We start from the raw sequence: 27703 nt of genomic DNA, 5'->3' as shown, positions 1-27703 counted from the left end.
CGCCGCTTTTCTGACCTCCTTTGTTTTATGCATAAAAACATGTCGACTCTTTTGTTTTTATTATAGTCTTTATTCTTTCAAGGCACAGCAGATGTTGGCAGGGCTAGAGGCTATCGGAGTACATTCAGCGTGTGGATTAACATCTACGACGTAGAGCTCCACATCCCGAGTCAGTGACCACTACAGTACGCCTCTTCCCCCCCCCAAAAAGAAAGAAAACGGCTAACAGTCTGTGCTGCAATTCAGAACTTCATCCCTAATCATACCAGGGACGGCTCAGTAATAGTGTTAAAATGAGACTATACACACACACACACACACACACACACACGCAGTCTCAATGAGACAAATACATTTACCCACCCACTGTTTTTTTTTTTTTTTTTTAAGAATTTGTTAATGGAATGAAAATATGCATTTACTCCTTTAGTTGTAAGTACAGTTCTGCTTGGAAATTTCCATACACTCATCCTGGGCATAAATGCCATGGGGTTTTTTTTGTGATTAATTTAATAAATACACAAAGCAGATTTAAAGATCTTTCTCCAGCTGCCATGGTCAGATCCAGGAAACTGATAAGGAGGTTAAAAAAAAACACAGGAACCCTCAATCTTGTAACACCAGGGTAGGTTTACATCAGCTGAGAGGAAAGAAATAAACACCTTCAAGCCTGAGGATTTCTGAAGAAAATAAATCTAGGGAGACAAATCCTGAGCTGATTTTGACAGAAAAGAAGAATGTTTGGAGGAGTTAAGGTGGGGCTTTTAAAAAGAAAAAGAACCCAAGATAGACTCAAGCTTGTGCAGTTGATTCTTATCTTAAAAGCCATTAAAGTTGCCTGAAAAAAAGAAAAATAAAATGCAGATCAAATAAATTGAATGGAGCAAGAATGACATTTATGCTGATGAGTGCAAGTAAACTTCTGACTGGATCTGTATGTGACATCAGTTTTTCTCTCCGCTTCTTTTTAGTTTACTAACTAAAACCACTAACAATTATTTAAATGTATATATATTTAAAAAATATAGTTTGTTGCTCTGGTTATTACAGAACTACTACTCAAACCACCGGGGTCATCTAAAAAAAAAAAAAAAAAGTTGCATCAGAGAACTCGGATTGGGACGGGTAAAAGCTATGTTTGCTCTAATACTGTAAATCCCAGACAGTTCAACTGTTGCAGAATGCAGCCACAAAAGAACTACAATTAGATAAAAATGCAAAGCAGAGAAAACATTCACGAACCTTAGTTGTTTTTTTTTGCTATTAACAAACATCAACCATTACTACAGCATCTCAAGTGAAACTGATCTGCATTATTTTTTGTAATAACCTGGATTTTAAGTGTACAAACAATTCAAAGAGGCTTGTAAATAATGTAAAACAAATCCTTTGGCATCATTAAATGTGAAAGTTCATAAAAGTAAACACATGTTAATCAGCTAAACGTCACTGTCTCACAAATCAATACTGTCATCTTTTATTATTACTATATTATTTATTATTATATTACTAACTTTTAATAAGCTTTTTTACTTTTAAACCCACAAGATCTTTTCGTTACTGAAATATAAACATCACCAGTGGCAACAGTGATGATGCACCTCTGTTGATTTCATAGATTTTCAGATGACTGAAAGTATTCATGAAGCTCACTCAAAACTCTACACTTTAGTGTCAAACTTGGTGAATCATCCATGAAGCAGACAATTATTGTATATACAACATACATTACAAAACCAGGACTGAAAAACAATGCAAATTCCAAACATCCTCGAAGCATTAAGAGTCTCCATGTCAGAATCTGCTTTTAGAAAATAGAAAATGAGTCATGCAAAAAATATATACCTAAGATTTAGATAAAGTCTAATAACCCAAAATACCAAAAATATATATTAAAAAGTCTCCTGATAAACCTGCGTGTTTGCACACTTGAGGACAAAAGCGAGCCAAGCTAAATTCTCGCCCATAATAAATCAAAGATTCCCACCTAAAACTAAAGTGGAGAATGGCTCAAAATCCTGCAGTTTCCTCTTGATACTCCTACTCCAAATGAGAGCGCGTGTTACTACTTTTATTCAGCGAGAGCAGGTGAGTTCATTGGTACCAGGGTGTCTTGCGCACCCAGCGGAGGGTGAATCCTGCATCTGTGCGGATTTTAATGGAGGCTGCTTCTGCTTCTCGCACCGTCTCCTTTACAGACTGCATCAAATTCTGGGCGTTGTGAACTAACATCTCCGTAGCCTGGAATGGGAATTAAACGAACGAGGAGCTGTTAGTGAATTTGTAACAGGATAATATTGTTCTCCTGAAGTGCAGATGTGTTATTCTGTGTTACCTGCTCTGACTCCTCTTCACTAATGTTTGTTCGTCCCAGCATGGTAGCTTTGACAGTGGAAAGGATCTTCAGCTGAGTGCTGATGGTGGGAATTCGTTCACAAACCTGTACCAGGGGGAGATCATTTAGAAACTACAGCAATCAAAGTTTCACATTAAGATTCATTTGGGAGTCTGGTCAAAGGAGCATCAGAAAACATTTATTTATATTTTAGTTCAAATATGAATTTTGAAATTGATTCATATTCTTCTCAAAAGACAAAAGAACAATCTTATTACCATTACAGCACTCAAACATGCAAACACCTGAGGAGCTTTTTGCATGTTTCACCAGGCATTTGGCTGATGTATCTTGATTCTAAGCCCTCCTTGCCATAACCCTAATCTTTAGCTTCCCTTCCAGTAAATTCAAGTCTGGATTCTGGCTGCTTCACTCAAAAAAGTTAAACAACTTACATTTAGACTAAATCTGTTAGAAAATATTTTAAAAAATTGCTGTAAACCTGAGTCAAAACTGCATTGTATGAATAATTTTGGGCCTTGCTGTATGTTCTACCTGCAGCAGGTTCGTCCTGATGCGCCTGTCTGTGCACTGCTTGGCCACTTCTTTAGCCAGTCTCGTCACCTCATCCGAGGCCTTGGCAATGTCTTTTGCGCACTGAATCAGCGCTCGCTTGTTTCCGCTCCCGCCACGCACCAGCCGAGACATTTCAGCCATCAGCAGAGCCATCCGCTTGGCTGCTGCTATGATGTCATTACCCTGTGCAGAGAAAAAGGGGGTGGCGAGAAGTCAAAGCAGGCTTAATCAGGGGAGCAGGGCGTTGCAAAGCATTCACTGTGAGCCATGTCTTCGCAAAATACTCCGATAATATAATGTAGAACAACAAAATAATGCTGTGAGGTAATGAATGACAAGCATTAAATGTAAGAATGTTTAACAGCCCACTGCATGCAGCGTTCCAGCAGTTTATCACGTTTTTCACTTTAACGATCATCCTGACATCACAGTCAAACTGAGGTTAGTTCCTGTGAAGTAATGCCATGGTGCTGAGATGATTAGTGCAAACTTGAACGATAGGAAGCGGAAGCAGGTTGTCATACTGAGTAAGCAGGTGGTTAGATGTCAAAGCTGCATCACCCTGGAGTCTTTAGGAAACTGTCATCTTTGGTCTTTTTGGTTGGCCGGCCGTGACAACAAGAGTGAGACGGAAGCTCCTCCACTGAACCGTTTTATTCATGAACATGTGGAGAGGACAGTCGTTGACCCACTGTGAAACTTTTAGCAATGGGATCAGCATACCTGTGTGTGTCAGTCATCTCTGAGTAAAGAAACACAGCAGCAGTGAAACAGCAGCTGCAGCTGGTGGGGCGTGTCCATGGTGGGAGATGCACAGTCGATGGTTCACACAGCCACAGTCACCGTCTGCTAAAACTCCAGGAAGTGTTTCTCGTCCTGCATGGCCGTGGTCTGCATGCTTGGGTGTGCTGTGCCTCGCAACAGTATTCATACCTCTCAAAGATTTGAACATTTTGCCACCTAGCAGCAACAAATCTGAATGCGTTTATATATATTTTATGGAATAGACCAACAATCGCCAATTGACCAAGTAGAGCATACTTCTGAAGTAAAAGAAAATGATATGTGGTTTTCAAAATCGAGACGTGCTAAAGACAATGTCTTTTCTTTAAAATTGTGAACATTTTCTTACGCATTATCATAAGAAAAGTCCCAAAAAGTTGCTTTGAGTCATATAGGGGAAACAGTAACAGTAGAAGAAAAAAATGAATACTGGCCACTTCCCTGGACACAATATCTGTGAGTTGAAACTTGCTGTAGCGATCCTTTTCTTCATCAGAAACAGGCAAAGGTGATGTAAAGACAGATAGAGTTAAATACAGGGTAATCCTGAAAGAGGCTGGCTAAACTTGAGCGGAGATTCAAATTTAGCCTAAACATAATCACATGTGTTAGAATGGCCCAGTCAAAGTCCAGGGCTTAATTTACTGGAGAATCTTTTTAAAGGCTTGAATTTCTTTGTTTACAGACACTCTGCTGAGCTTCTCAAAATACGTCTGTACGTATGTGGAGGTGGTAGAGACGTACCCAAAAAGATAGGCACTTTAACAACTGCAAAAGATGGTGCTCCAAAGTAAAGACTCAGGGGTGTTGAATACAAATGCATACAACACTTTTTAGATCTTTATTTTCAATAAAAAGACATTTGAAAACCACATATCCTTTTCCTTTCACTTCAGAATTCTGAACTACTTCACATCGATCTGAATTAAGTCTTTGGTAGTGCCCAATTTAAACATTTTGAACGGGTTTGAATACTTTTGCAATGCAGTGTATTTCAGTGTGTGGGTGTGTGAGTGGGCTCAAACAGGGCTAGTAGATTCTCCCACCAGTCTCAACTGTGTGTGTACGCTCATGTGCATGTACGTGCGCAGACCTTGCTGGACCACTTGCGAGCCTCCTGGTGGAGAGACTGGGCAGCTGCCAGAATGGGCTGATTGACAGGCTGGTTGGACGGCATCATCAGCAGCTCTGGCTCATAGTCATCCTCACCATCAGTAAACTCATCTTCATCATCTACCTCCCTCTCCTCTACTGCCTCCTCATCCTCAGGCTGGGCCAGGCGGGGAGTAAGACGAGTGGAGGGGCGGGGGATTTTTGTGGTGGTCGGAGGATTGACAGGAAACAGGGAGGGAAGGAGAACAAAAGGGGGAGGAAAGGGGAGAAATAAAGAAGGAGGAAGGGTAGGGGGAAGCAAGGGAAAGCAGGTGGAGAGGGAGGCATTTAGTACAGTATGAGCAGCACTGAATGAAAGAACAGAGGACCGGTAGTTTAACAGAAGCATGGTGAAAAGAACAGGGATAGGGTGGTGAAATGGCACGCCAAAGGGCAAAAAACAGCTTTGATGGGAGAGGAAAAGAAAAGAGGACAGAAGAGATCTGCAAGGAGGGCTGCAAGTGCATGACGTGCCTGAGGGGATGGCTGAGTGGACAGTTCATGATCTACCATCAAAAGGGATCTAACTGCCACCAAAATCAATGTCTGGCTTATTACTGGTAGGCTAAAGAGTTGAGCAATGAGCATGAAGGAGCACCTTAATGAATTAACTTTTGTTTTGCACCTGTTTTCAAACAAATTTCTCATGCGTACAGAAGATCAAAATCAGCTTTTAAAAAAAAAAAACGTCTCAGAGGGACTGAAAAGGAGAAAAGTTATGAGACACAAAGAGATGGTAAGAGCATCCTTGATTCTCCTTGTTTTTATCCTCAGTGACAAAACTTGGTCATAAAGTGCTAATGCTAATAAATCAATCAATGCAAGATCAAGTCCCGTATTAAGAAAAACCTTAATATAGCACATGCAGTACAGACTCCTTGTTTTATCTTTATGTTATGCACTTTTCTTAAATTTCTCCATGTAAGTGTGCATGCCTTCAAACTGAACAGATGACAGTTTCCAGTTGTCCTCTGAAAGTGGAGTCGAACCACTGATCTCCACATTTCAGGATAACAAAAGAAAAATTCAGATTTTCTCAAACAAAATTGCAGGAAAAGCGTCTTGGTGCCAATGGAGAGCAATGGCACACTCTGCAATAGTAGTTTAAATATTTTCACTGAAACAGACACTTGGCATAGATCTTTTCTGTAAAGTAGTATTTATGAGTGTGTTTGTTTGAACTGACTTTGCTTGACCACTTGCGCGCTTCGTCGTGCAGCTGCCTGGCCGCCACCATCATGGGTTCGCTGAGCACCTCGCCGACCTTCTGCTCCGGGAACTCCTCGTCCTTCTCCTCCGGGGGAGGAGGACGGGGTGGAGGCAGCTCTCCCTCTGGCAGCGGGGGTTTAGGTGGCGCCTGTTCATCACTAACCTGGAAGAACAGAATTCATCTTCATACTTTTTACACTCTGATTATTTTTTATCTAATTTCCACAAATGTCAATGCTTCATGTATGGCATACATTGTATGCCAAATCAAAAACAGATATTTCTCCTAACGTTTCAAAAATGTATTTTTTTCTTGACAAGATGGAGACCTACAAGTTTAAAATTAGAAAGCCTAAAGGACTCAGTGACGATTGAAGTCATTTCCAAACAGTGTCTCTAAATTCTCAAATTTTAACTCAAAGATGGTTGACTCTAATGGGGAAAAAAATAAATTTTATCATAAGAGGTCCTCAGATACATCTACTTTGGTTTGGTAGAAGAAAAAGCAGGCCAATATTAAATGGGCTCCCTGGACAAACCTTTGAACTTTGGTTTAAATGACATTTTTATTCAGGGTGGCTTTTGTTGAATGTACGTTTCGTTTTAATTGTTCTGCAAATACAATTTTACTTACTTACTTTACTTAAAAACTACAGAAGAAAATAAATTTAAATGGACTTTAATTCAAAGGAACTTGGGTTAAAGTTTAACCCAAATATCAATGAGATTAATACTGTATTTGGGTTATCTACTCCAAATAACCCAGACATATTTACTAGAGCCTCTAAATATGCTGATACTGCGTGGATGACAGCAACTCCATAATAAATTCAAACTTCACTCATATCTTGTTTCTAAAAATTATGGCGATTGTTTGCTGTATAATCCTTACAAACTGGAGAAATAGTGTCTGAAATGTAAAAACTAAAACTAGAGGAAGGCAGACAGTTTGAGTAATTTGAATGTGCGTACATGGAGTTGGTCCAGGTCAGGAGGAGGAGGCGGGAAGTCAGGTTCCTGAGGCTGGAAAGCTTCTCTGACTTTTCCCACTGCAGCCAAGATCCTTTGACAAGAGTCCAAATATGCTTTCTGTAGACCTGTGACCAAAATCATTCAGAAGAGACAGAGGTGAGAGAGAAAATAACAGTAACTCATTATTGCAGCATCCTACATGGCTGCATTTGGAGCAGTAACCTTTGTCTTGTATGTTCCCAGCCACAGCCTTGGCGTCCATCACCATGGGCGAGATGGTGTGTGAGAGGATGTCAGACGCATGTTTTACAGTATCTCTAAACCGGGGATCTTCAGAGTTCTCCACTTCCCTCTTGGCCACCAACAAGACCCGGTTAGCTCGTCTCGCTATGCTTGTTGCCCCGGCAACGAGCATTTGGGGTTGAACGTTTGCCATGGCAACTCGGCACTTGTCAATGTCTTTTTTAATGGCTTCCTCAGAAGCATCCAACAAGGATTTGGTGTCTATGGCTTCATCGACCAGACCTAAGGCACACATGGACGAAAATGTACATCAACTGAACATGCAGTTGCTGAAATTACTGTGAAAATTAAAATTTAAAGTGGATCTAGAAAGCCCTTACCGGTCAGTCTCTCCACATTGTCAATCCACTGGTTCTTCATGGTGTCAAAGTGCTCATAGGCTGCTTTGTTTCCTGGATTTTTTAGCAAGATCCGAGCAGCAGAAGTCACCTGGAGATAAACAAACATGACGTGTTCGGATTGAGTTTGACTGATCATGTGCCTCATCATTCTGCATCATGGTGCAGGTAAAATTAAAATAAACATGCACACCTGTGGCGTCAGCTCCCTGGCATGTTTCACGGCAGCATGAATACCCTCCACTGTGCTCTTATTCGCCGTTCCCACAGCGGCGGCCTTCTCTGCGGTTGCTCCCAGTCGTCCCGCATGGGTTTCAAAGTTCCCTGCTCGTTCTTCAAAGACCTTTGAGAAACACTTGTTTTGGTCTAAACACAGCAATCCTTTTTAAAGAATAACACCAAAAAAGTCTGGTGTGATAAGAAAACAATTGTTCAAAGCTGAGACCATGTTTTATTTGTTGTTGTTTTGTTTGTTTACTGACCTCCTGCCTGTTGGGCGCATCAGGAGGAGCAGTTGCAGCCACCGCCAGCAGCTTGACAGGCGTGGTGGTGTCGCTAAAAACATCGGACACCTCCTGGGTCATCACCTCCTGCATGTGCTGCCTCAGGTCCTGGTAGAAGCAGAAAATGCTGCATCTATCCACAAGATGGAGCTCTGCACTAAGGATGTTACATCATCCTCAACTGAGTTTTATCTATTTTTCTTACAGGATTATTTTCTCCACAGCATTTGCTAGGCAAGTTTATGATCTTAACTTACATTCATTTATGCTGAACAATAAGCCCAAGAAAAGCTTTATTTTAATATAATTCAGGTTTTATTTTTTAAGTGCAGCAATACCTTGAGGGTGTCCTGCAGTTGTGCCGCTGTGGCTCGTGCATGAGGAGCCTCAGCCTCTCCCCTGCTCGCCATGTCTGCCAAAGCTGTCATCAGCCCCTCTGTTCGGTCGCAGCGCCCCACCATGTCCTGTCGGTACGGACCCAACAGGCCTCCAGCCAGCCTCTTCCCTTCTCCAACCATTCCTCTGATTGCTGCCTGGCCTGTGGAGTCGCGAGAAAAATATCTAAGGACAAGAATACCTTATTGGTGTTCAGTCAGAACAATGACAAGTGAATATTAAGGCAACGGTATCAAGCACTGCGTGTGTATTGACTCCAGATTTTTTCTTTGTAAAAGGGAGAAGCTGATTCTGTATTTTGTTGCAGAAAAATCAACAGTGTTGTGAAATTACTTGACACTTTAATTATTTATTTTGTTAGCCAGATAACCTGAGTAAATAAAAAATAAATTTTTATTGTTCTGTTTCTTCTCAGTTGTCAAAAATAACACTTGCTGTGGTTCACGGGAGTCCCAAAGAGTCCCTTAGAAATGTCTTTGTAATCCTTCCCAAACAATACATATACACAATACACAGGGTACAGGATGGCTTTGATTGCTTTTTCACATAATATATTAAATCTTCAAGTTTTGTTGCTGTGTAGTTACTCAGGTAATCTCTGTCTGTTAACAGTGTTTGATATGAGAATCTGATACACTTAAGAGTAATAAAAGAAATAGAAAGACAGAAAAAATTTCTTCTGGAGAAGAAAATACTCTTTCACAGCACTGCTTGGGCTGGTTTCTGTCATCTCATCGAGGTTTAGCTAGGCTCCTATGCTTTGCTCTCACAGATAAGAAAGATAACTCTTTCTAAAGCTACTGACCTCAGTGGCTTGGAAACATTCAGTCACTCCATTTTTTAAAGTGACATTATTAAAACTACAATTAAAAAGCTACAATCTTGTTTGAGAAGATCATTGTATGCTACCTAAGCTAAGCTACTAGCTTAATGAGATAATAGCATGTCATATTTGGCAGAAATGCAAAACCTTCAGCAATTCAAAACTGCTACTAATTTTAGCACATGGGTATTCTACCAATTTAGTTACTTTTTATCATACTGTGAGAATTTCAAAGCAGCCCATGCATGTTGTAGTGTTTCATTTTATCTTTCAACATGGCTGACAGTGAGCAGGTACCTGTGTTCCACTCTATCCTCTCACACTCTGCTCCCAGAGGGAAGCATGGGAAAGAGAGGAAACAATCAAAAGACAAGACAGGAAGACAGCGTAACAAAGGATTAGGAAACAACACTCTGACTGAGTAAACCGAGTCATTTAATGAATCATGCATGAGTTGAATCACAGTGTGAATGTCAGTTTCCGGAGCAAGACACTTGCTGTCATTACAGCATGGACAATAAGCATCCCACGTCACCATGTTCAGTTATTGATGCAAGCCATCCACTACTTCTGCACAGTATCCATCATCATCATCATCACAGGCTACACCAAAAACACAAAAAGGCAGAACATCATCATGTCCTTTCAGCCACAATGCATGTGAACGCACCTACGCCTCTGTCATCCACCCCGGGATTATTCACCCAGCGCAGAGCCTGCTCCATTTTACCCTCCAGCGTGACAGCAGGCTTTGCTGGTCTCATGTTGGCCACCGCCCGGTTGGTCTTGGACTGCAGGTTTAGCAGAGCTGCTCCAATCTGCTTCGCCAGAGCTCGGGCCTCTGGACTGTCGCCTTTACCCCTGTCATGGTAGCACATACAGTAAATGACTTCATTGGAGGAAAAAGGAAATTTACATTACACAGAGAAAAAAAACATTTTTAAAATCTGGCCTTCAAACCCATCACCTGGTAAAGGTCTTGCTATTAACATGTTAGACGGCATCTTAAAAGGGAAATGCCTCTTGGAAGCATTTATTTCAAATTTGACCTTTATTTTTCCAATAAAATGAATGTGTTAAAAAAGACGAATAATTTCTACTTTCACAAAAAATGTAGAAATATTTCTAACATCAATCTAACAGACTTAGGGACTTAAATTACGTCTTTATTTTGGGTTCTTGGAAATCACACAGGAATGATCTGTGTTGTTGCATACAGTACGCCCTGTTCCAGATTAGATTAGGCTTGATAATTCAGCTGTGTTTACAAGTACAGCCACATGGCTTTCATTTAAATGTATATCTTTCCTCATGACTATCTAGTGCTGTATTTCAGTGGCTTTTAGTGGGTTGCAAAAATATTTATACCCTTAAAACTTCAGAGAATTACATGACATACGTGACAGACTGAGGGAAAGTATGCATTTTCCAGACTTTAAGTTGCAATTTTTTGTAGTTTGATGACAGTGCAACTTATAATCAGGAGCGACTTATATGTCTTTTCCCCACTTCAAGATGCGTCTTTTGACTGATGCATTACATACAAATTCATATTGATGGACATTAAACCAGGATTAAACATTATCCTTTGTAGTCATGAAAGTCAGACGGCCAGAAATGGAGAAATGAGTCTATAATTGGGTTTAATTTGTGGCTCAAAGCAGATAAAATTTTTGTTCAATATATTTGTTCTGCTCTTTCTCAACTGTTATATCACCTCCATTTACCTAAACATACAGTGCATTGAAAAGTGGCTCTAATGGTCAAAAATTCAGCTGGAGCAGGATTTTATTTCAGGGTATCAGACTAAAAAAATGCTGAATAGAAATGCACGCCACATTTTCAGACTAAAAGTGTCTGAAAAATATTTAAAATTTTTAAATATTTGTACATTTCAAAGATGTTCTTCCTATTTCACAACTATACACTAGTGTTGGTCTTTTACATAGAGTCCTATTGAATATACATGTTTATGGTTGTAATGTGAAAAAAGTAAAGGGGTGTGAATGCTTTTGCGAGGAATTGTAGCTATTCTTGCTGCGCTTTTCTCTTTCCATCAGTTAAACAGCTTGTTTATCAAGAGATATTTCCCTTTAAATTCTGCCCGGTATCCTCCTTTATGTGACACGACAACCCTTTTCACCACATTTAAATTCTTAGAAACCTTAAGGTAGGAGCGATGGGTACGGTTGACAAGCAACAACATATTTTCCAAATGGATAAAAAAGGCCACCTATTGGTGGCTCGTGGTTGCAAACTCCATCTGGAAGACAAGGCCCTACGAATTAAATATTTAATCTTAATTATTGTTTGTGGTTGCAGTAAGAGGAAATCATACTGTTTGCGCAGCTCCATGAGCCGGGCGGTGAGTCCTGCTATCTCGTTTATGGAGCGCAGAATGTCGTCCCTCTCCTTGGGGTCTTCACAGAGGTCTGCGATGCGTTTGGCCTCTGCTAGAAGCGCTCTGATGTTCTCCTCTCCCTCAGGACCACCATTAGGATCTGCCAACCATGCCTGAAAAGGCAGGATTCAACAGCATTTATGTCTGATGAACAACACTAAAAATAGTACAAGCTTTTCTTGAAAATAAACTGAATAAAAAAAAAAAAAAAACTGCAGGAAACTGAATGTTTGTTTATCTGACCTGGGCAGCATCCAGCCTCCTGGCAATGGCCTGCTTTGCATTGATTAGAGCCTCTAGTCTCCGAGCAGCACTGTCCACTTTGCCAAAGAGCAGATCTAAGCCCTGTAAGCACTGGCCTGCGCGCTGCATGCATCCTGGAGTCTGGCCCTGGCCTCTGTCAAAGCCCGGAAATTCAGTCAACCGAAGTATGAGATCAGAATATGCAACTTAAACACCCAGAAGGAGGAAGTACACACAAGCACAGTACCTGACACGCAGATCTCCAATCTGATCAGTCATCTGCCCCAGAGCCCTGGTGGTCGCCAGTATGTCCTTCCGCTCCCTCCCAGCGCACAGCTCTCCCACCTTACCAGCTTCGTCCAGAATGACACGCAGCGCCACCTCGCCAGGGTCTCCTGAGGAGGACATAGTGGCAGAATCACAGAGATGGACATGTTGAATAAAATTAATGTGTTTCAGCTGAAGGTTTGTAGTTTTCAAATTAAATCCAGGGCTACCTGGCTGTCCTTGTGGGTCTTTGAGCCAGCTTTTAGCCTGCACCATCTTTGATTCGATCAAAGCCAGAGATCTTTTCAGGGCCTCCATGTCCTGAAGAAAAGAAAGAAAACAATGATGTGTATTAACTTAGAGTTTAGCTTTTTGATGCAGGATAATATATACGAAGCTATTTCTACAGCTACGATACGGCCTGTTGAGTTTTGGAGTTGTAAGGAAAGATTCTGTAATTGACTTATTGGAAACTGGGTACCAAAGCTTAAGATTTAGGACATATATTGTTTCAAAACTAATGAATTTTACATTACTACTACTACTACTAGACTACTGCAGCATTGCCCCTCCCTCACCAAGTGCTGTGCATGGTCAGGTGGCTGAAACAGGAATATGGCACTTTCCCTCACTTACAAAAAAAATATTTTGAAATATATTCATAAATATATCCGATCTTGGAAATCACAAAGAGCCATTATTTGGGAAACTAAAGAGACCCGCTTAACCATCGATCATATAAACATAGTTGGCATGTCATAAGCAGAAGGCTGCAGTTACCCAAGCAGCAGACATCCTGTTTAATTAACAAGCTAATGTAAGCTTGTTGGACTTGTTTACTCTGAGAAGAGAAGAATGGCAAACGGGGGGGATGTTCTGTAAAACAGGGATTTGACTGTGTCCTACATTAATAAATGTCACCAAAAGAAAGTGTTTTTAATTAGCTTACACCATACAATTTTATTTAAAAAACAGAAGATCTAACACAGGAAAAATGATAAGATTTTAAACCTTTAGTGGCTTTAGAGTGGCTTTCAGCTAATATAGGTAAAAAAAAAAGGCTTCTGAAAACTTCATTACATAGGAACTTATAAATCAGTAAAATAATCTTCTGAATAAGCTCTTGCTACTTTTTCTGCAAATAGTGGACGCTGAGTTGATAGTTATCAGTTAATTTTTATAAATCAGCAATTAGCCAAAGGCTTTACTGAAAGGAAACGGGGAAAATAATGAAGCTCAACCTCCTCGCATATTCAAAGAAACACTTTTGACTGCTTCCAACAAGGAAAACAAAAAGCTTTTTCCAGCTGGGAGGAGAATGAAACGCTCAAGTGGAACAGCTCAATACAAGCCATCAATTATGAATGTGTCTGGACAGCAACCAGCTTATTTCTATAATTCATGACCCGGCGTGAGGATGGCAGTCATCGTTTGCCAGCGCTTTCCCCTCGCAAACTGACAGTAAGTTCTTGTCACAGCCCCCACACTATGTACGCAGTATCCCCACAGCAAACATATACAGACAGACGGACAGATCATTGTCTGAGCACGCTGTGCGAGAAACATGCAGGGGTTACAGGTTGGACGAGTGAAACAGATTTCACTTCTGCTGGAAACTCTTTAGCTGATGCTCTGGCCATCACTTCTGCACAGTTTTTGATTCTCTATCAAGCAACAATCAGCTGCTGCTAAAAGGGGTAAAAAAAAAAAACCCTCATTTTTGGTCGTCGGACATATACTGACAAACAGATGCACATAAAACCATTTACTGTAGTGACGAAGCACCTTACATCACCACATCTGCTTATAAGTTGACACAAACACTGGACGCACTTGTTTTTGGATACCTGAGTGACAGATATGCAGAATGTAAGCGTGAGGACACATTCCTGTGTCGATCAGACACAAAGAAACTCACACACCCACAAGCTTGCATGCTGGAGACCGCAGAGGGGGAAAGAGACAGGCTTACCTTCTACAGGAAGGAAAAGAATGAAGGAAGAAGGTAAAGAAAGAAAAGAAAGGGAAAAAGAAAAACCAAGAGTTACACTAGCGAGCAAAAACAAAAATGGAGACAGAAAGTAAAAGAGTGAATTTTTCAGAGATGCCCCTCCGTGGGAGAGTGATTGTCTTAAGTTCGACTTTGTGTCAAATGTTGGTGGGCAAAAAAATGAGGAAAGTCGTTTTGCTCATGTGCCAAGCAGATTTTACCTTGTTCGCCCAGGCGTCTTCATCCCACGTGGTGAGCTGTAAGACTCTGATGATCTCGTTGATTTCGGCGCTCATCTTTTCAAACGTAAACCTTCGGTTCTTCTCAGCCTCCTCAATGCCGGCTCCTCGGCTGCTTTTGGTTGCCACAAAAATCTTTATAGCTGAAGACACAAATTTGACCGAATTACAGGTACTGCCAGATGAATATTTTAGATGAATAAACTGTCTGCCAAATTAGCTATTCCTCTCGAAATCCCTCACTTATTCCTGGACTTTAGGTTAGTGCTGATGCAGACGCAATTCAGCCTCACACAATGGAGAGCAGATTTGATTTGACCTCAAAACTTTGTAAATTAAATTAAGTTTAACATTAGATGTTTTGGCATTTTTGGTCTTCATTTCACATGGTAATATTTTACCAAAAAGCCATTCTGCCGGAACCGCTTTATCCATTCCAGAACAAGTTAAGATCACATCTTGTAATTGAATGAACATGTAATCAAATATTTGTGGAGGTGTATGTACAATTTTGACAGCGTGTGGATTAGAGAAAATCAGAATTCACAGTTGTATTTTTTTGTTTTTTCAAAGTCTATTGAATATGTATAATGTGATAATTTGACTCTGGAGACAAAAACGTTATTTAGCTAAATCATTTACCAGCACAAAATTAAAATCACATGAATGATGGGTGTATGTAAACTTCTGACCAGGCAGCATAAGTGAATCATACTCTTGGGATCTGGAACAAAGCAACACAAACCAACTAAAATGACGCAAAAAGCCTTTGTAAAGCTGTTTGGAGCAAACCTGTGAGTTCCAGCTGACACTGAAATTTTGTAAAAACTCTGTGACTTATTAATATAAAAATATTAGTTAGAGCCTGTATCCCAAGCTACCTTACTTGAAATCTTTTGCAGCTACAGTAATAGCTGAAATGTTTAATCGTCTCAATGTATATTCAACATGTCAGACTGTAGATGAGGCGCTAGTGGGCGATGCATCATCAGTCTCACATCCCAAGCACCTAATGACTGTAATTACCAGTGTTACTATAACAACGGCTGGATGCTCTGCAACCTGCACTGTCGTTTGCCCACACACGATCACCCGTATGCACCTGAAATGAGAACGGGAAGCAGCTCCTTGATGGTGTTCATGGAGCTGACGAGCATCTGTCGGTGCTCTTGGTGGGTCAGCTCCTGCTGCCGCTCCTCAATCATCTTTGACATCTTCGTCATGCCTGGTGAAAAACAGAGACAAAAAGCACGGCGAAATGACTTTCAACGAGAGTTTGAGGTGAGTATGACTCAACCCCTCCTCTTGAGTCTGGGTAGGTGGCAGAAAATGCTTTGTGACTTTGAATTTGACCCAGCTGGTACAGTGATTAACAGACACATTCAAACGTCGTTCCTTCATGAACCACTGAGCTCGAACAATGTCTGAACCAGTGGTGTGTGAGGAAGCCTTGGCATCAGACTTCCCCCAGCATATTAAGTCACAGCATTCTGAAAATGTAATTAACCCGATGCTTTGATGATAAATGGTCTGTTTATGATCCTCCTGCCAGTGGAAAGACTCACTAAGAGTATCTTGATGTCAGAGGAGTCAATGGTTAATTCATTTCTTTCCATCTTAACAGATTAAACTTTGACCCAAACAAAAAATGGAAGGTTAATTGTTTCATTTAGAAACCTCCTATAAACACATTCAACTCAGTATTGAACCTTTAATACTGAGGTATGTAAGTCCTTAATGTGATGGTTTAATACACTGTTTAGTAAATTACTAAGAGTATTTTTTTAAAAGTTCACAAACCTTTTGATATGTCTTTAGCAAAGTATCACAAGTGTTCAGAAATTACAATGGTTGATTTTATGACAGTATTTTCTGACTTTAGGCCTAAAGTTGCAATATTTATGACTCCCTATTAGATCAAATTAAGACAACTGTTTGCATTTTGCTCTAAAGAGTGGATAAATAAAATGCTTACAGAGGACCATTCTTGCAAAAGTACTAAATTCCCTTGAATGTGTATATTCTAAGGTTGTGATTTAATGTGACAGACCAAAGGAAAGCAGTGGATAATTGTCTCAAGCTGTTCAATAACTTGCTTTGTGTTTTACTAACCTGGTCCGAGATTTTTTGTGTAAGTGATGAGGTCTTCCATGGTCTCCACCACTTCAGCTACTGTCAGATACTCAAGGATACCTTTACACACACGGATTATCTTACGCACCTGCAAGCACAATGTAATAACAGGTGAGATCTCGAGGAGCCAAAGCGCTTCTTTTCATAACAAGAGCAAATGCATTCCTTCTGAGAGCTTTTCTCGCCCCTCGTTATTTCTGCGGGGTTTGTGTGTGCGTCGACAATCTTGTGATGTTCATCTTGTGACTCTTCTGAAAATGAGGCTGGTGATTAGACATGGTGAGCTTAATCACGTGCCCAATGTGATTTCACTTATGGAGCTGCCATCAAACCTTCATGCAATCACACACACACCCCCACCCCCACCATTAACACACATGCACACGCCAACACACAAACATCCTGAATTATGACACAGGGAGGTCATTTGATCTCTGTGATTAGATCTAGCTGCAGTTGAGCCTCCATTACGGCTCCAAGAGTTCCTCCTTTCTCTGTGCAGCTGCTAAATAAAGCTTTAATTCCCTGAAAGAGACCAAAGCTTGCTCTGAAGGGATGGCGAGCATGAAGACACTAATGTATATTGGTGTAAGTAGGAAAACACACACCTCTGCTTCATCAAAGGTAAGCAGTAGGTCACTCGTTCCAGAAAGAATCCCTCTGGATCCATCGATCAGGTAATCCCTCGCAGGAACAGAGTATGGATCTGCCTTAAGCATCTGAGCCGCCTGAACGAGCTTCGAACACGAGTTCTCCACCCTGAAAACATGCAGCAGGCTTAGAACATCTTTTTACAACAAAAGCATTGATGAGCACCTACAGTCAATCACTAAGTAAAGTGATTTGCGATGGTAAATGTCAAATATTTATTTTGCGTCATATTCTACATATTGTAGAGGCAAAAAAATTAAATAAAAAAAGCATGAAACAAGAAAAAATGGTTCTATGAAGTTGATAAAATAATTTGAAAATACACTCTTCAGAAACTGAGTTGTTAAGTCACTATCTCAAAACCAGGTAAGCCCTTCCACATGTGAGTACTGGCATAACATTTAGTATTTATTGACCAGAATGGATTGTCATCTTGATAAACCCCCCACCCCTGAAAAACCCACCTTTTTAGTTGTGTTAATGAATGTGTGTCCTTTAATTGGAGAGGAAAGGGACCAAGGAAGCACTTTGGATACAAATATTATATATGCGGAAAATGTGGGTGAGGATTTCTCCTCACTCAACAAAGACAGACTCATCTCACAGCGACAACAGATAGCTTGAACAGGGAGTCAACAGCCAGACCACCAACTTGATGTTGTTAGTGACCACAAAGTTTGTCAACCAAGAAAATGCTTTCTTTTAAAAGATAAGTAGCTGCACAGTATTTGAGGCAAAGTAAGGAGAGAGGTTTTGACTGCAAGTTCCTCCTGATTGTGTCGTATTTCAGAGTCAAATTATGTGTTTCTGTGAGAAAATTAATGATAGGTGTGCATATAGAATTTGAATGGTGAGGCAGACAATATGTTTGACAGATATATTGCTATATGAAAATAAAAGATATCTTAAACACAAGATGAATATGAGGACAAAAGTGAGACTTAAATAAGATTATAAAATGCCCATTGCCATACTTTTTATAAATTAAGAATATACTTCAGAGTGTGACTGCTCTGTTTTGAGAGGCTTACAATTTCAAATCAATTCAAGTGACAACTTGATCAACTTTACCATCTTCAGTTTCTAAAAATTTTAAGAAAAAATGTGGGCTCGACTTCTAAGCATGAATTTTAATCTTCAGTCAATGATTGACCCTGAGGGGATGCATTTTATGAGGATTCAAATAAAGCTAAATCCCCCCTCATTCTGACCCCATTGGTCAGGGTATCAATGCCCGATGGCTCGTCTATATTTAGGCGGGTTCACATTCCCACATGCTCCTACGCCCCACAAGCGAGATTTACGGTGTAGTAGCCTGTGCATTCGTGAGAGAAGTCCAGCGGATTTGACCTGCTGGAGATGTGAATAATTTCTGTGAACCTGCAAAATATTTTAAAATTGATCAACAGGCAACAATGAAAAATGAGGAGTGGGTGGGGAAATAAGCTGTATGTTGATGTGTCAGATACGTTAAAGCATACCAAGATTTATATGCATCAACATCAATAAAAAAATTTTTTAAAAAAGCGGGACTTTTACTATTTCAGTGTTGATACAAAAGGACTGAAAATAGAAAAGGAAAATATCAAAAACATTTGTATCATTTGATTCTGTAAGTTTGGTTCAAGGATGCTGCTTAATTGTGTTTTTTTTCTCAGAAATCTAAATTTTCATGTTGAAATGTCAAAGTGGAAAGTTCTACTCTGACCCTGACCTCAAAATGTAACATTGCTAGGTATTTGAAGCAGAGTGATAGCAGTGACATTAAGCCTTTTATTTGCACTGCTGATGGTTTATGTTTATTTTAGATATATACACAATTCAACCTCTGTCAGTGAAGATGGTGCTGCAGTATTTACAAATCTAAAACACAAAGCGAATTACTAGCTTGTATTGCTAATAGCAGTTAGCTTAGTTTAGCGGTTTTTTGACTTAAAACTGGGGCATGGTTTACTTGATTTTGGTGAAATTCACAAACCCATGTCCAGACTTTAGAGGCAAACAGTGGCCACACACACTGTTGTCCACTCCAGATCATACTTATCATAAGTGGAGCATTACAGCTTTCGTGCTGTCAGAGTCCACTGCATATGAAATGAACCCAAAGCAATTTGCAACAAAGTTTTATGAAGAAGAAAATTAAGGGAAGAAAAGAAAAAAAGAAGGAGTAGTTTTTGTTTGATGCAAATTTTAGTGTCCTCGAACAACTCGTCCTTCTGGCTATTGATTACTTTTACATTCACCTTGTAAATGGCTGATACCAATGCAACCTAAGTACCAGGAAAGGTACTTGTACCAGAGTTGGAAAACCACAGAGCTGGGGCATTAACATTTGTATTAAACCCCTCGGTGAACCCTGAGCTTTTATGTCAGCTCTTTGGATGCGAGCTGGAAAACAGCTAACAGCCTCTCAGTAGTCTGGATGCTGGAGCCGGACAAGCACCCGGGCTCGGCCTCAGAAGTAGCTTTTTGTTGTAGCTGGGAACAGAGCCAGGCTTCCTGACATTAAAACGCCTGGAATCCTCTTTTCAACAAGTTCTCTGTGTGCTGAGATAAAGTCCATCATTTCCAGCATTCTGACCCTGTCAGACAAAGATACAGTGGCAGTCATTTATTTTTCCAGAACATGAGCTCTGGTTCAGCGATAGGCTTACTTAATAAAAGCAGGAGGCATGTCTCTCTTCATCACCTGGTCCTCTGTGGTTTGAACAGTTTCCTTCCCCACCTGAAACACACACATGTTTATTCTATTATCATTAGCTGCAGCAAGACAGGAAATGTTTTTTAAAGGGCACTATTAATAGACTGAAAGGGTGAATGAGTGTGTATCAATTCACGCCTATTCCAACCATGCATGCATGTCATTTCTCATGAGCTGGGAAAAGCAGCTTGGGCTCCAGTTCATTTCTCCTGTCTGTTACTCTGCAAGCAAAACTAACTGTGTTTAGGATTAAATCAGATGAAAAACAAATGAGAAATTTAGTTTTATTTCATTTTTGCAACTTGTAACATTATTACAGCCAAAGAGAGTAATTCGCTGCATGATTCTTCTGAAGACGCTCAGTGCTACTAAACTACATCCTTCACACACAAGCGTGATCAGCCTCATAAGGACAAGCACACCCTTTCCACTAAACTTCATAATCACAGCTTTAATTATTTGAAATTAACTTACAGCCCTCAAATAGTCAAATAAATGTGTGTGGTCTGGCATTTCAGTCTCCACATAGACTCTGAATCCCAAGAGACTCCTGGTTGAAAGCCTTCAAACATATAAAATAAATTCTCTCTCTCTCTCTCTCTCTCTCTCTCTCTCTCTCTCTCTCTCTTTCTCTCTCACACACACACACACACATATGCCTGAGCATTCACACGTTTGAGATGCAATTACAGCAAAATGATGACATCAGTTTCTTCCTGCTGCTTCAGTGAAATTTTGTTAATAGACTTTTTGGCTCCAGAGATTCAGGAAACGGCAAATGGGCTGTGGTATCTGAGCTGCAGCATTTTCTTATTTGGACCACAAAAATTTTACTCAGAGATATGGTTTATTGGTTAGACTTAGCAATCTAACAAGAAATCATTCTGGTCAGTGTTAGCTGATCTTGCAAACAGAATAAAGCTCCATAATGCTTATTGTTCTCACAGTGTCAATTGAACAATATTCATACTGTTTAACCTTTCTCATATTTTCACACATTACAACCACCAACTGCTTTTACTGATATTTTATGTGATAGACCAAAAACAGAAGAGCATAATTGTAAAGTGGAAGGAGAATGGTACTTGCTTTGAATTTTTTTTTTATGCATTAAGATTTGAATAGCTTGCATGTATTTGTGTTCAACCGTGAGTCAATACTCTGCACTCCAACCTTTAGCTGCTATTATAGCTGCTAGTCTTTGTCTCTATCAGCTTTGCATATTTACTAAGATGTTGACCAATTCTTCTTTGCAACAGTTCAGACAGATGGAGTAAAGAGAATACCTGAGAGACAGCCAGAGATTCTCAATTAGATTTAGGTGTTGACCTTGGCAGAGCAGACCAAATTACTCCATAGTAGTTCTAGATGTCCTGCCACTAAAGACTTACGTCCTGTGCAGCATTTAACAGTTTATCTTACTGAATTGCTCTGTATTTCGGCCCATCTGTCTTCCCATCCACTCTGAGCGGCTCCCTGTCAAAGAAAAATATTCCCACAGAATGATGCTGCCATGACCATGTTTCTCCCTGGGGGTGGTATATTTAGCATGCAATGTTAGGTTTCCATCCCACAGAGCATTTTGCATGTATGCCAGAAAGCTAAATTTTGTTCTCATCTGGCCAGAGCATCTTTTTTCCCCATATTTTTTATGAGCCCTTTGCATAATGTGGCCAGCTTTAAAAATTTTAAATAATATAAATGATATATAAATAAAATAATTGTTAAGTACAAACCAAATTTAGACATCATATGAGCCAAAAGAAACATGGATTGCTGTGTCAGCAGGTTATTCGCACCTGAGCTGTGGATCTCTGCAGCTCCTCCAGAGTTACCAACAGGATCTTAGCTGCTCTTGCTTAGCCTGCTAATCATGTTCTAATCTGTTTGTCTATCACATAAAATCTCAGAGGGTAAATTGTTTAAATAAAGAAAATTTTAAAACCTTTTTGTCTAATTAGAAGAAAGAGTGAGCCTTTTAAATCAAACACTGCATATAACATTTTGTATGACAAATGTTATATTCAGTTGCATAACAGACATTGAGAGGAGAAGCATCAGAAGTCTCACAGAATGTATACCTGCATTTGAATTACTTACAACTTATTTTCCAGAAACCATGCATTGAATATAAAAATAACATGGTGTAGGAACTGAACAAATTCATTTGGTGGAACTTTAAATTCAGTTTACACTTTTGTGTGAACAAAACACTCATAAAAATGAATGAAGTAACGATGCACTTTATTATTAAAACCCTACTATATAGTTGCAAAAAAGTGAAACTGAAAATGTCAAAATGACCTGATGAAACTGATCTGTCTTGAAACTTTCTTTGTTCAAAAAACACTCCTAAGGAAAGCAGTTCTACAAGTGTGGCGACCCGGAAGGGTCGTCCAGACAAATTCTGTTTCCTGTAAGCAGCAACACTTTCTATTGATTGTGCAATGCATTAATAATGCAGAGTAAAGTGGTTTGCAGAGGACATTGAAGCGGGCTGTATGTGGGGTTTGTACATCTTTAAAAGAAGTGATTGCTCCAGCAGGAAACTGACAGCTATCGATCACATCTATCAAACTGTGTTTAGTCTCACATAAGACTCACAACTTAAAACACTTTCTTCAAATTCGTCAGATTATTTTGAATTACACAAAAATGCTTCTGCTGAGTGACTGTAAAAAAACTCATCCCTCCACAACGTTTTAGATGTTTTAAGTAAATGAAGAATTGTTCCTGTCCGACCTTAAACTACCTCTGCACACCTCGGCCACTTCCTGAGTGACCGAGTGGCACATTCTCTTCCTCTTAAAGTCATTGACAACTTTAAACCTAAAAGTCTGAACATAGTTGATCATTGACAAGAATAAAGTATCCTAACTGGGCCTAGGACGACTGCTGTTCAATAGAAGGAGGGTTTGATCTACAACTCAAAAGTTGTGGGTTTAATTCCAGCTTTATCTAGCACCATACTGCAATAACCCCGATGAGCAAGGCATCTCACCCCATTCTGATAGATGATGTTCTAAAAGCTCCAAAATAGTTATAGTTTACTTGGAAAAGTGGAATCTAATTATTGAAAGTAAACTTAATGTCAGCTTGTTCTGAAATTATAAAACTGAAATGTGGTGGACCAACATCTTATTGCAACATTGATTTTGTCTTTAAATCATCTGCTTCAGTCACCATGACACTGGTGGATTTGGGGATACTGAAGATCTAGGATTAGCCTAATAATATGTTTGACTTACTTTAATGCCACCTTTCATAATAAAAATAAAAATACCTAACATTTTCTAATAATTTTCTACCAAACTTTACTTTCAAAGTCAAAAGCAAACCAGTTACGTCTATGCAGGTCATCTTCGGGTTTTGGCTGCACAGTAGTGAAACACTTTGCATTGTTGCTTAACAGAAAGAGGGTCCTGAATTTGAATGCTAAAGCTGGCTGAATTTTTATGTTGCATTTCTCCGTCTTACCCTATAAAACATGAATTTATTGTGGGTTGACCTTTTCTTTTCTGACATTTTTCTATCAGAACCAGCATTACCCTGTGCAGCAATTTGAGTCTCAGTAGTCTAGAGTCTTCTAGTCTTCCTCGTTTGGACCTTGTCAAAATCACTCAGCTTCGAAGACACAACTTTTTACTTGCTATCCAATATCTCCCACTAACAGTGTTATCCATTTTACCTCTCATCAGTTGTCATAATGTTATGCCCAATGAATGTGTCAGCCATCATTTTATCTCCCATTGCTTAAAAAGGAGGGTTTTCTGGTGGTTTAAAGACACAGATATCAGCTCTGACATTACAAGGAAGAAATTGACATTATCGCATAGTGCTTCAAATATTCCAATTTTAAAGTAAAAAGGTCACAGTTCATCATGAAGTCACCAACTTTGACTCATCTCTGGTGTGCCAAAGAACAAAAAGAAAAGTCTTTGTTTTACATGTTGAGGTTTGGCAGAAACATGGACCTTACTGTCCTTGGTGAGAGCTGACACATGAATTAAATTACATTTCCTTTTAAAACATTTTCTTTGGCAAAATGTTGGCATTTCTTCCACTCTATTATATTCAGCTTGTTATGCATCATAACATCACTGTATTTTAGTTGACAGGCCTACTTCTCACATACCTCGCCTCCCTCTCTGTTCAGTAAAGTATGCACTTTCTTTACTCAGTGCTAAATCTATTTATTCCTCCTCTCCCCTCCCCCCAAAGATGCACTCCTGAAGGAGCCTATGTTGACTCCTCCAGGAGCAGACACTTCTATCCCTGAGCCAGCTCTTCAATCAGCAGAACGCTATGAACACTTGCACTTCCAACCAGATGCACCAGAAGCAGCAGTATGTCCCACATCTTTAGCTGAATCTGCATCAGCCCACGTTCAACCTCAGGGGGAATCAAAAGTGACACTGCCTTGAACGATTTTAAGAGTCTTCGTGGTCCAAGATCTTAAATGCATGCAAACGCCCCTCCCTTCTTCAGCCCACCCTGGATGGGGTTAACTTTAACCGTATCAGTGTGCATTGGGACCCTGGTGGTGATGTTGGCATCTTGCTGTATAGCATACTCTGTTAACTTGGTCTGCACAAGGCTAGATATGAGTCATCCTTCTAAAATAAAGCCTGTGTGCTCCAAACAGCTTCACTTTTAGGTTTTGGGTGTTCTTTACATCCAGTTAACTTGATCTACCCAGCAACAGAGTGGTGGATATTTCACAAGCTGCGTTCTCAAGCAGCGTTAGTGCTCTCTTATCACCCACTTCTTTAGACTTGCAAATCTGTCAGCAAATGCATCTTTTTCTCCTCTGCCTACAGTAAGTAGTCTGAAAGCTTTTCTCTTCCTTTTTTCTAAAAATACATCAGCGATTCTCAATGCTGAGACTTTTAAGTGCATCCTTCTTCGCCTCTATCGTGATATCTTCCTCATCATTCTGATTTTTACTGTAAATCTCCATCCTGAGAGCTTGTTCTGTGTTCAATAGCTTCCTGTGAAACTGCCTGATCCCTCCTTCAGGACTTTCATATCCATGATGTGATACCCAGTGACAAGCCTGAGGCGGCTTTTAGCCTCCTTCTGCTTGCTGTCTGAATGAAGTGGACCCACAAGAACAGAGAGAGAAGGAAAAAGTGTCTGATGGCCAGCGGACACTGAGGGCCCTATCAAGATGAATAGCATTGCACCAGAGTAGACTCACTTTCTTATCTCTAATGCGGACTGCAAATTACCCATTCATCAAATTAATATTTCAACTCCTAACATAAATGGAGTTGATGGAACAATTTTCTCTTTCAGAGTAAACTTGAAGAGCAGATTCTTTAAATTGCAAATGACAAACAAGAAATACAGAAAATGAGGGTCTAAATAATCAAATATCAGTTCACTGATAAAGCATCCAAAATCATCCGTTAGGATGATTTCTGTTGACTGCATTTTTTCAGTTTTTATAATGTAAGGGATAGCATGTTTACTTTTGTCTGCCCCTGAATTCTCCTGAGTGGCCAAGCGAGAGAGTGAAGATCGCATTGATAACGACCCAGATTAGCATAAATGATGCAGCCCATACTGATTTTTTTTTTCTTCCAGCCAGAGCACACACAGGAAGCATCAATATTTGACTGAAATTGGGCTCTTTCTACTCAAAAAAACCAATGTGACTCAGTTGTGTCACAGATGAAATAAAGAAGAAAGTGAAGACAAAAAAAGGGATAAAAAAAAAAAAACACAAGACAACGAGATGAGGGAAATCTTATTGCTAAGTTTCTTCATGAAGCCTCAAAGCTTCTGGTAGTTTGACTCAGTTTGTTGAAGCTAAAAAAGCAAAACGTGTCTCCAAGTGACTTTTCTCCTGTCACTGGTCTCCCATGTAGAGGAGCGTCCTCTGAATTCAATCGACTCTCATTTCTTCCACCCCACAAATCTCCTACGGCTCAGCTGCCATCAGGGTTGCCAAATCTCTCTCTACTGGAGTACCATGAAATGTCATTTTTTGCAAGTCCACGTCAAGGCTCAAGTCTATATAGCCTAAGTTAACATAAGAACATTTAACACAACTGAGCACCAGAACACACATCTGTGTCAAGGCTGTGGTCGCTGGATTACTCACTGTAAATTCTGCTCAGATGTAAAACACAGACAAACTTGAAAGACTTCTTTAACATTTTTTTTTTTTTAATTGGCAGAAGTTGTCAAAACAGCAAGATGGGAAACACAACACCGCACAATGTTGCGAACACAGCAACTTTGTGCAGGTAAAAACTCTGAGGGGACAACTAATTACTAATTAATTACTAAAAATATTTCCACTTACTGGCTCACTTTCACTCAATTACATGAAGGTAAAGATTGATCATGACAAGTTTCAGACCTCAAGTTTTCAGAGGGTGATCTAAGTCAAGCCTTAGGTCTTTGTTTTTGTGACTGAAGTGTGAAAAGAGTCTAGGATGCAGACTCAAGTCTCAATCTCTGGGCTATGTTGGCTACTAACTGGTATCATAATGACAATTCACACTTATTATTTTGTTTCGATCAGTATTAATCATCTAAATTACGTAAATAACAGTAAAAAACGGACTGCGCGATCCTGAACTTTACAGTTCAATACTGAACAGAGGACAGGGAGCAGAAGGAGGGGCTGGCCCAGGGGACCATTCATGACCAAACCGCCACTGGGCATCAGCACATCTCACTGTTTTTGTTGTTGTTTTTTTTTTTTTTTTTTTTTTTTAATACTGACCCCACCCCTCCAACTCCAAGCTCCACTGAAAAGTTGGCAGGTCTCTCTTCCAGTCTGTGCAAAGTTTGACATTTCATGTTGCGCCCTGACAGAAACACAAAAACTAAATCAGGAGCCTGGCACAAACAAATACACACATGCAAGCATGAACCTCAGCTGGTGCACGACAGCTTTATGTCTTTTTAATGGCGAGTGAGGAGTAACTTGGGATTTCCAAGCCATATTTCTGGAAGCCACAGAAAATAATCAGCTGCAGCTCCAGGACAGTTTTATGGTCTCTTCTCCTCATGATTCATGGAGCTGAAAGAATAAACCATAAAGCCGGCGGCTGTCTGCACCCCTCATCGATCTAGTTGGTCCCCAGAACCGCTGGAAGTTTGGGACAGAAATGTGACGCTCGGGCAGGATTTTCGCCATGGCTTTTTTCAAACTCGGGACTCACCCGCACAAGGTTGCTCACAGCCGCCTGCACCGCGGCCACCGGCACCGACAAGTCCGGGATGGCTTTCCCATCCACCTCCCCCTCCTCATGCATGATGACCAGGTGGGAGATCTGCTGGGCCACCGGCTCCAGGATGCTCTCAATGGTCTTGGTGTGAAACACCGGCATCGTGAACGACTTTCAACACAGCCCCGACGGAGGAAAAATATAAAAGGCAGCTGGTAGCTCCAGTGCTGATGATCTTTTATTCTCTCTCTCTCTCTTTCTCTCTCTCTTTCCTGCTCCTCTCCTCCTCGGACACAGACACCGAGCTGACAGCCCAGCCCTTTCAGAGGAATCCTGCCTCCTCTCTTGAGTACCTCGGTGAAAGCTGGACTCGAGCGGACGGTGTCCTCCGGTGGGAGCGACCCAAATCGTGACAGAAGGAATCACCGCCCTCCGCCCAATCAGAGCCAAGAAATACAGCTGCCAGGCTGCTTGGTGCGCTCTGACGCTCTGCCTGCTGTA

At 40.3% G+C, this 27703-nt stretch overlaps 1 protein-coding gene across 4 annotated transcripts; it reads right to left on the bottom strand.

Annotated features, from left to right (window-relative positions):
* Positions 1-54: 54 nt before the first annotated feature.
* On the bottom strand, positions 55-27703 carry LOC122842294 (vinculin-like). 4 transcript variants are annotated; one of them, XM_044136049.1, is made up of 23 exons: positions 27197-27703; positions 19969-20039; positions 17272-17422; positions 16643-16751; positions 15633-15755; positions 14513-14673; positions 14274-14276; positions 12532-12622; positions 12282-12429; positions 12035-12188; positions 11729-11904; positions 10061-10251; positions 8510-8709; positions 8151-8279; positions 7862-8011; positions 7651-7759; positions 7250-7552; positions 7028-7152; positions 6033-6218; positions 4788-4964; positions 2891-3094; positions 2336-2440; positions 55-2241 (listed from the first exon to the last, which is right to left on the bottom strand). In XM_044136049.1, the coding sequence occupies exons 1-23, from the start codon at positions 27362-27364 to the stop codon at positions 2095-2097; spliced, it is 3381 nt and encodes a 1126-aa protein (XP_043991984.1). In that variant the 5' UTR covers positions 27365-27703; the 3' UTR covers positions 55-2094. The 4 variants fall into 4 exon arrangements, with proteins under 4 accessions (XP_043991984.1, XP_043991986.1, XP_043991985.1 ...); XM_044136051.1 differs by lacking the exon at positions 4788-4964 and having other exon boundaries at positions 27197-27654; XM_044136050.1 differs by lacking the exon at positions 14274-14276 and having other exon boundaries at positions 27197-27652.

This window comes from Gambusia affinis, linkage group LG13, assembly GCF_019740435.1.
Source record: "Gambusia affinis linkage group LG13, SWU_Gaff_1.0, whole genome shotgun sequence".
In the NCBI taxonomy this organism is placed as follows: domain Eukaryota; kingdom Metazoa; phylum Chordata; class Actinopteri; order Cyprinodontiformes; family Poeciliidae; genus Gambusia; species Gambusia affinis.
Note: the sequence above shows the minus strand (reverse complement) of the source record. Positions and strands in the feature narration are given on the sequence as shown.

Coding starts and splice junctions, on each gene's coding strand:
- LOC122842294 (XM_044136049.1), bottom strand. CDS start 27,364: ATGCCGGTGTTTCACACCAAGACCATTGAGAGCATCCTGGAGCCGGTG. Junction 14,674..15,632: donor GCTTCCCGTTCTCATTTCAG/GTGCATACGGGT, acceptor TTGTGTCTTCAG/CTATAAAGATTTTTGTGGCA. Junction 8,280..8,509: donor AACTGCAGGACACCCTCAAG/GTATTGCTGCAC, acceptor TGCTTCTACCAG/GACCTGAGGCAGCACATGCA.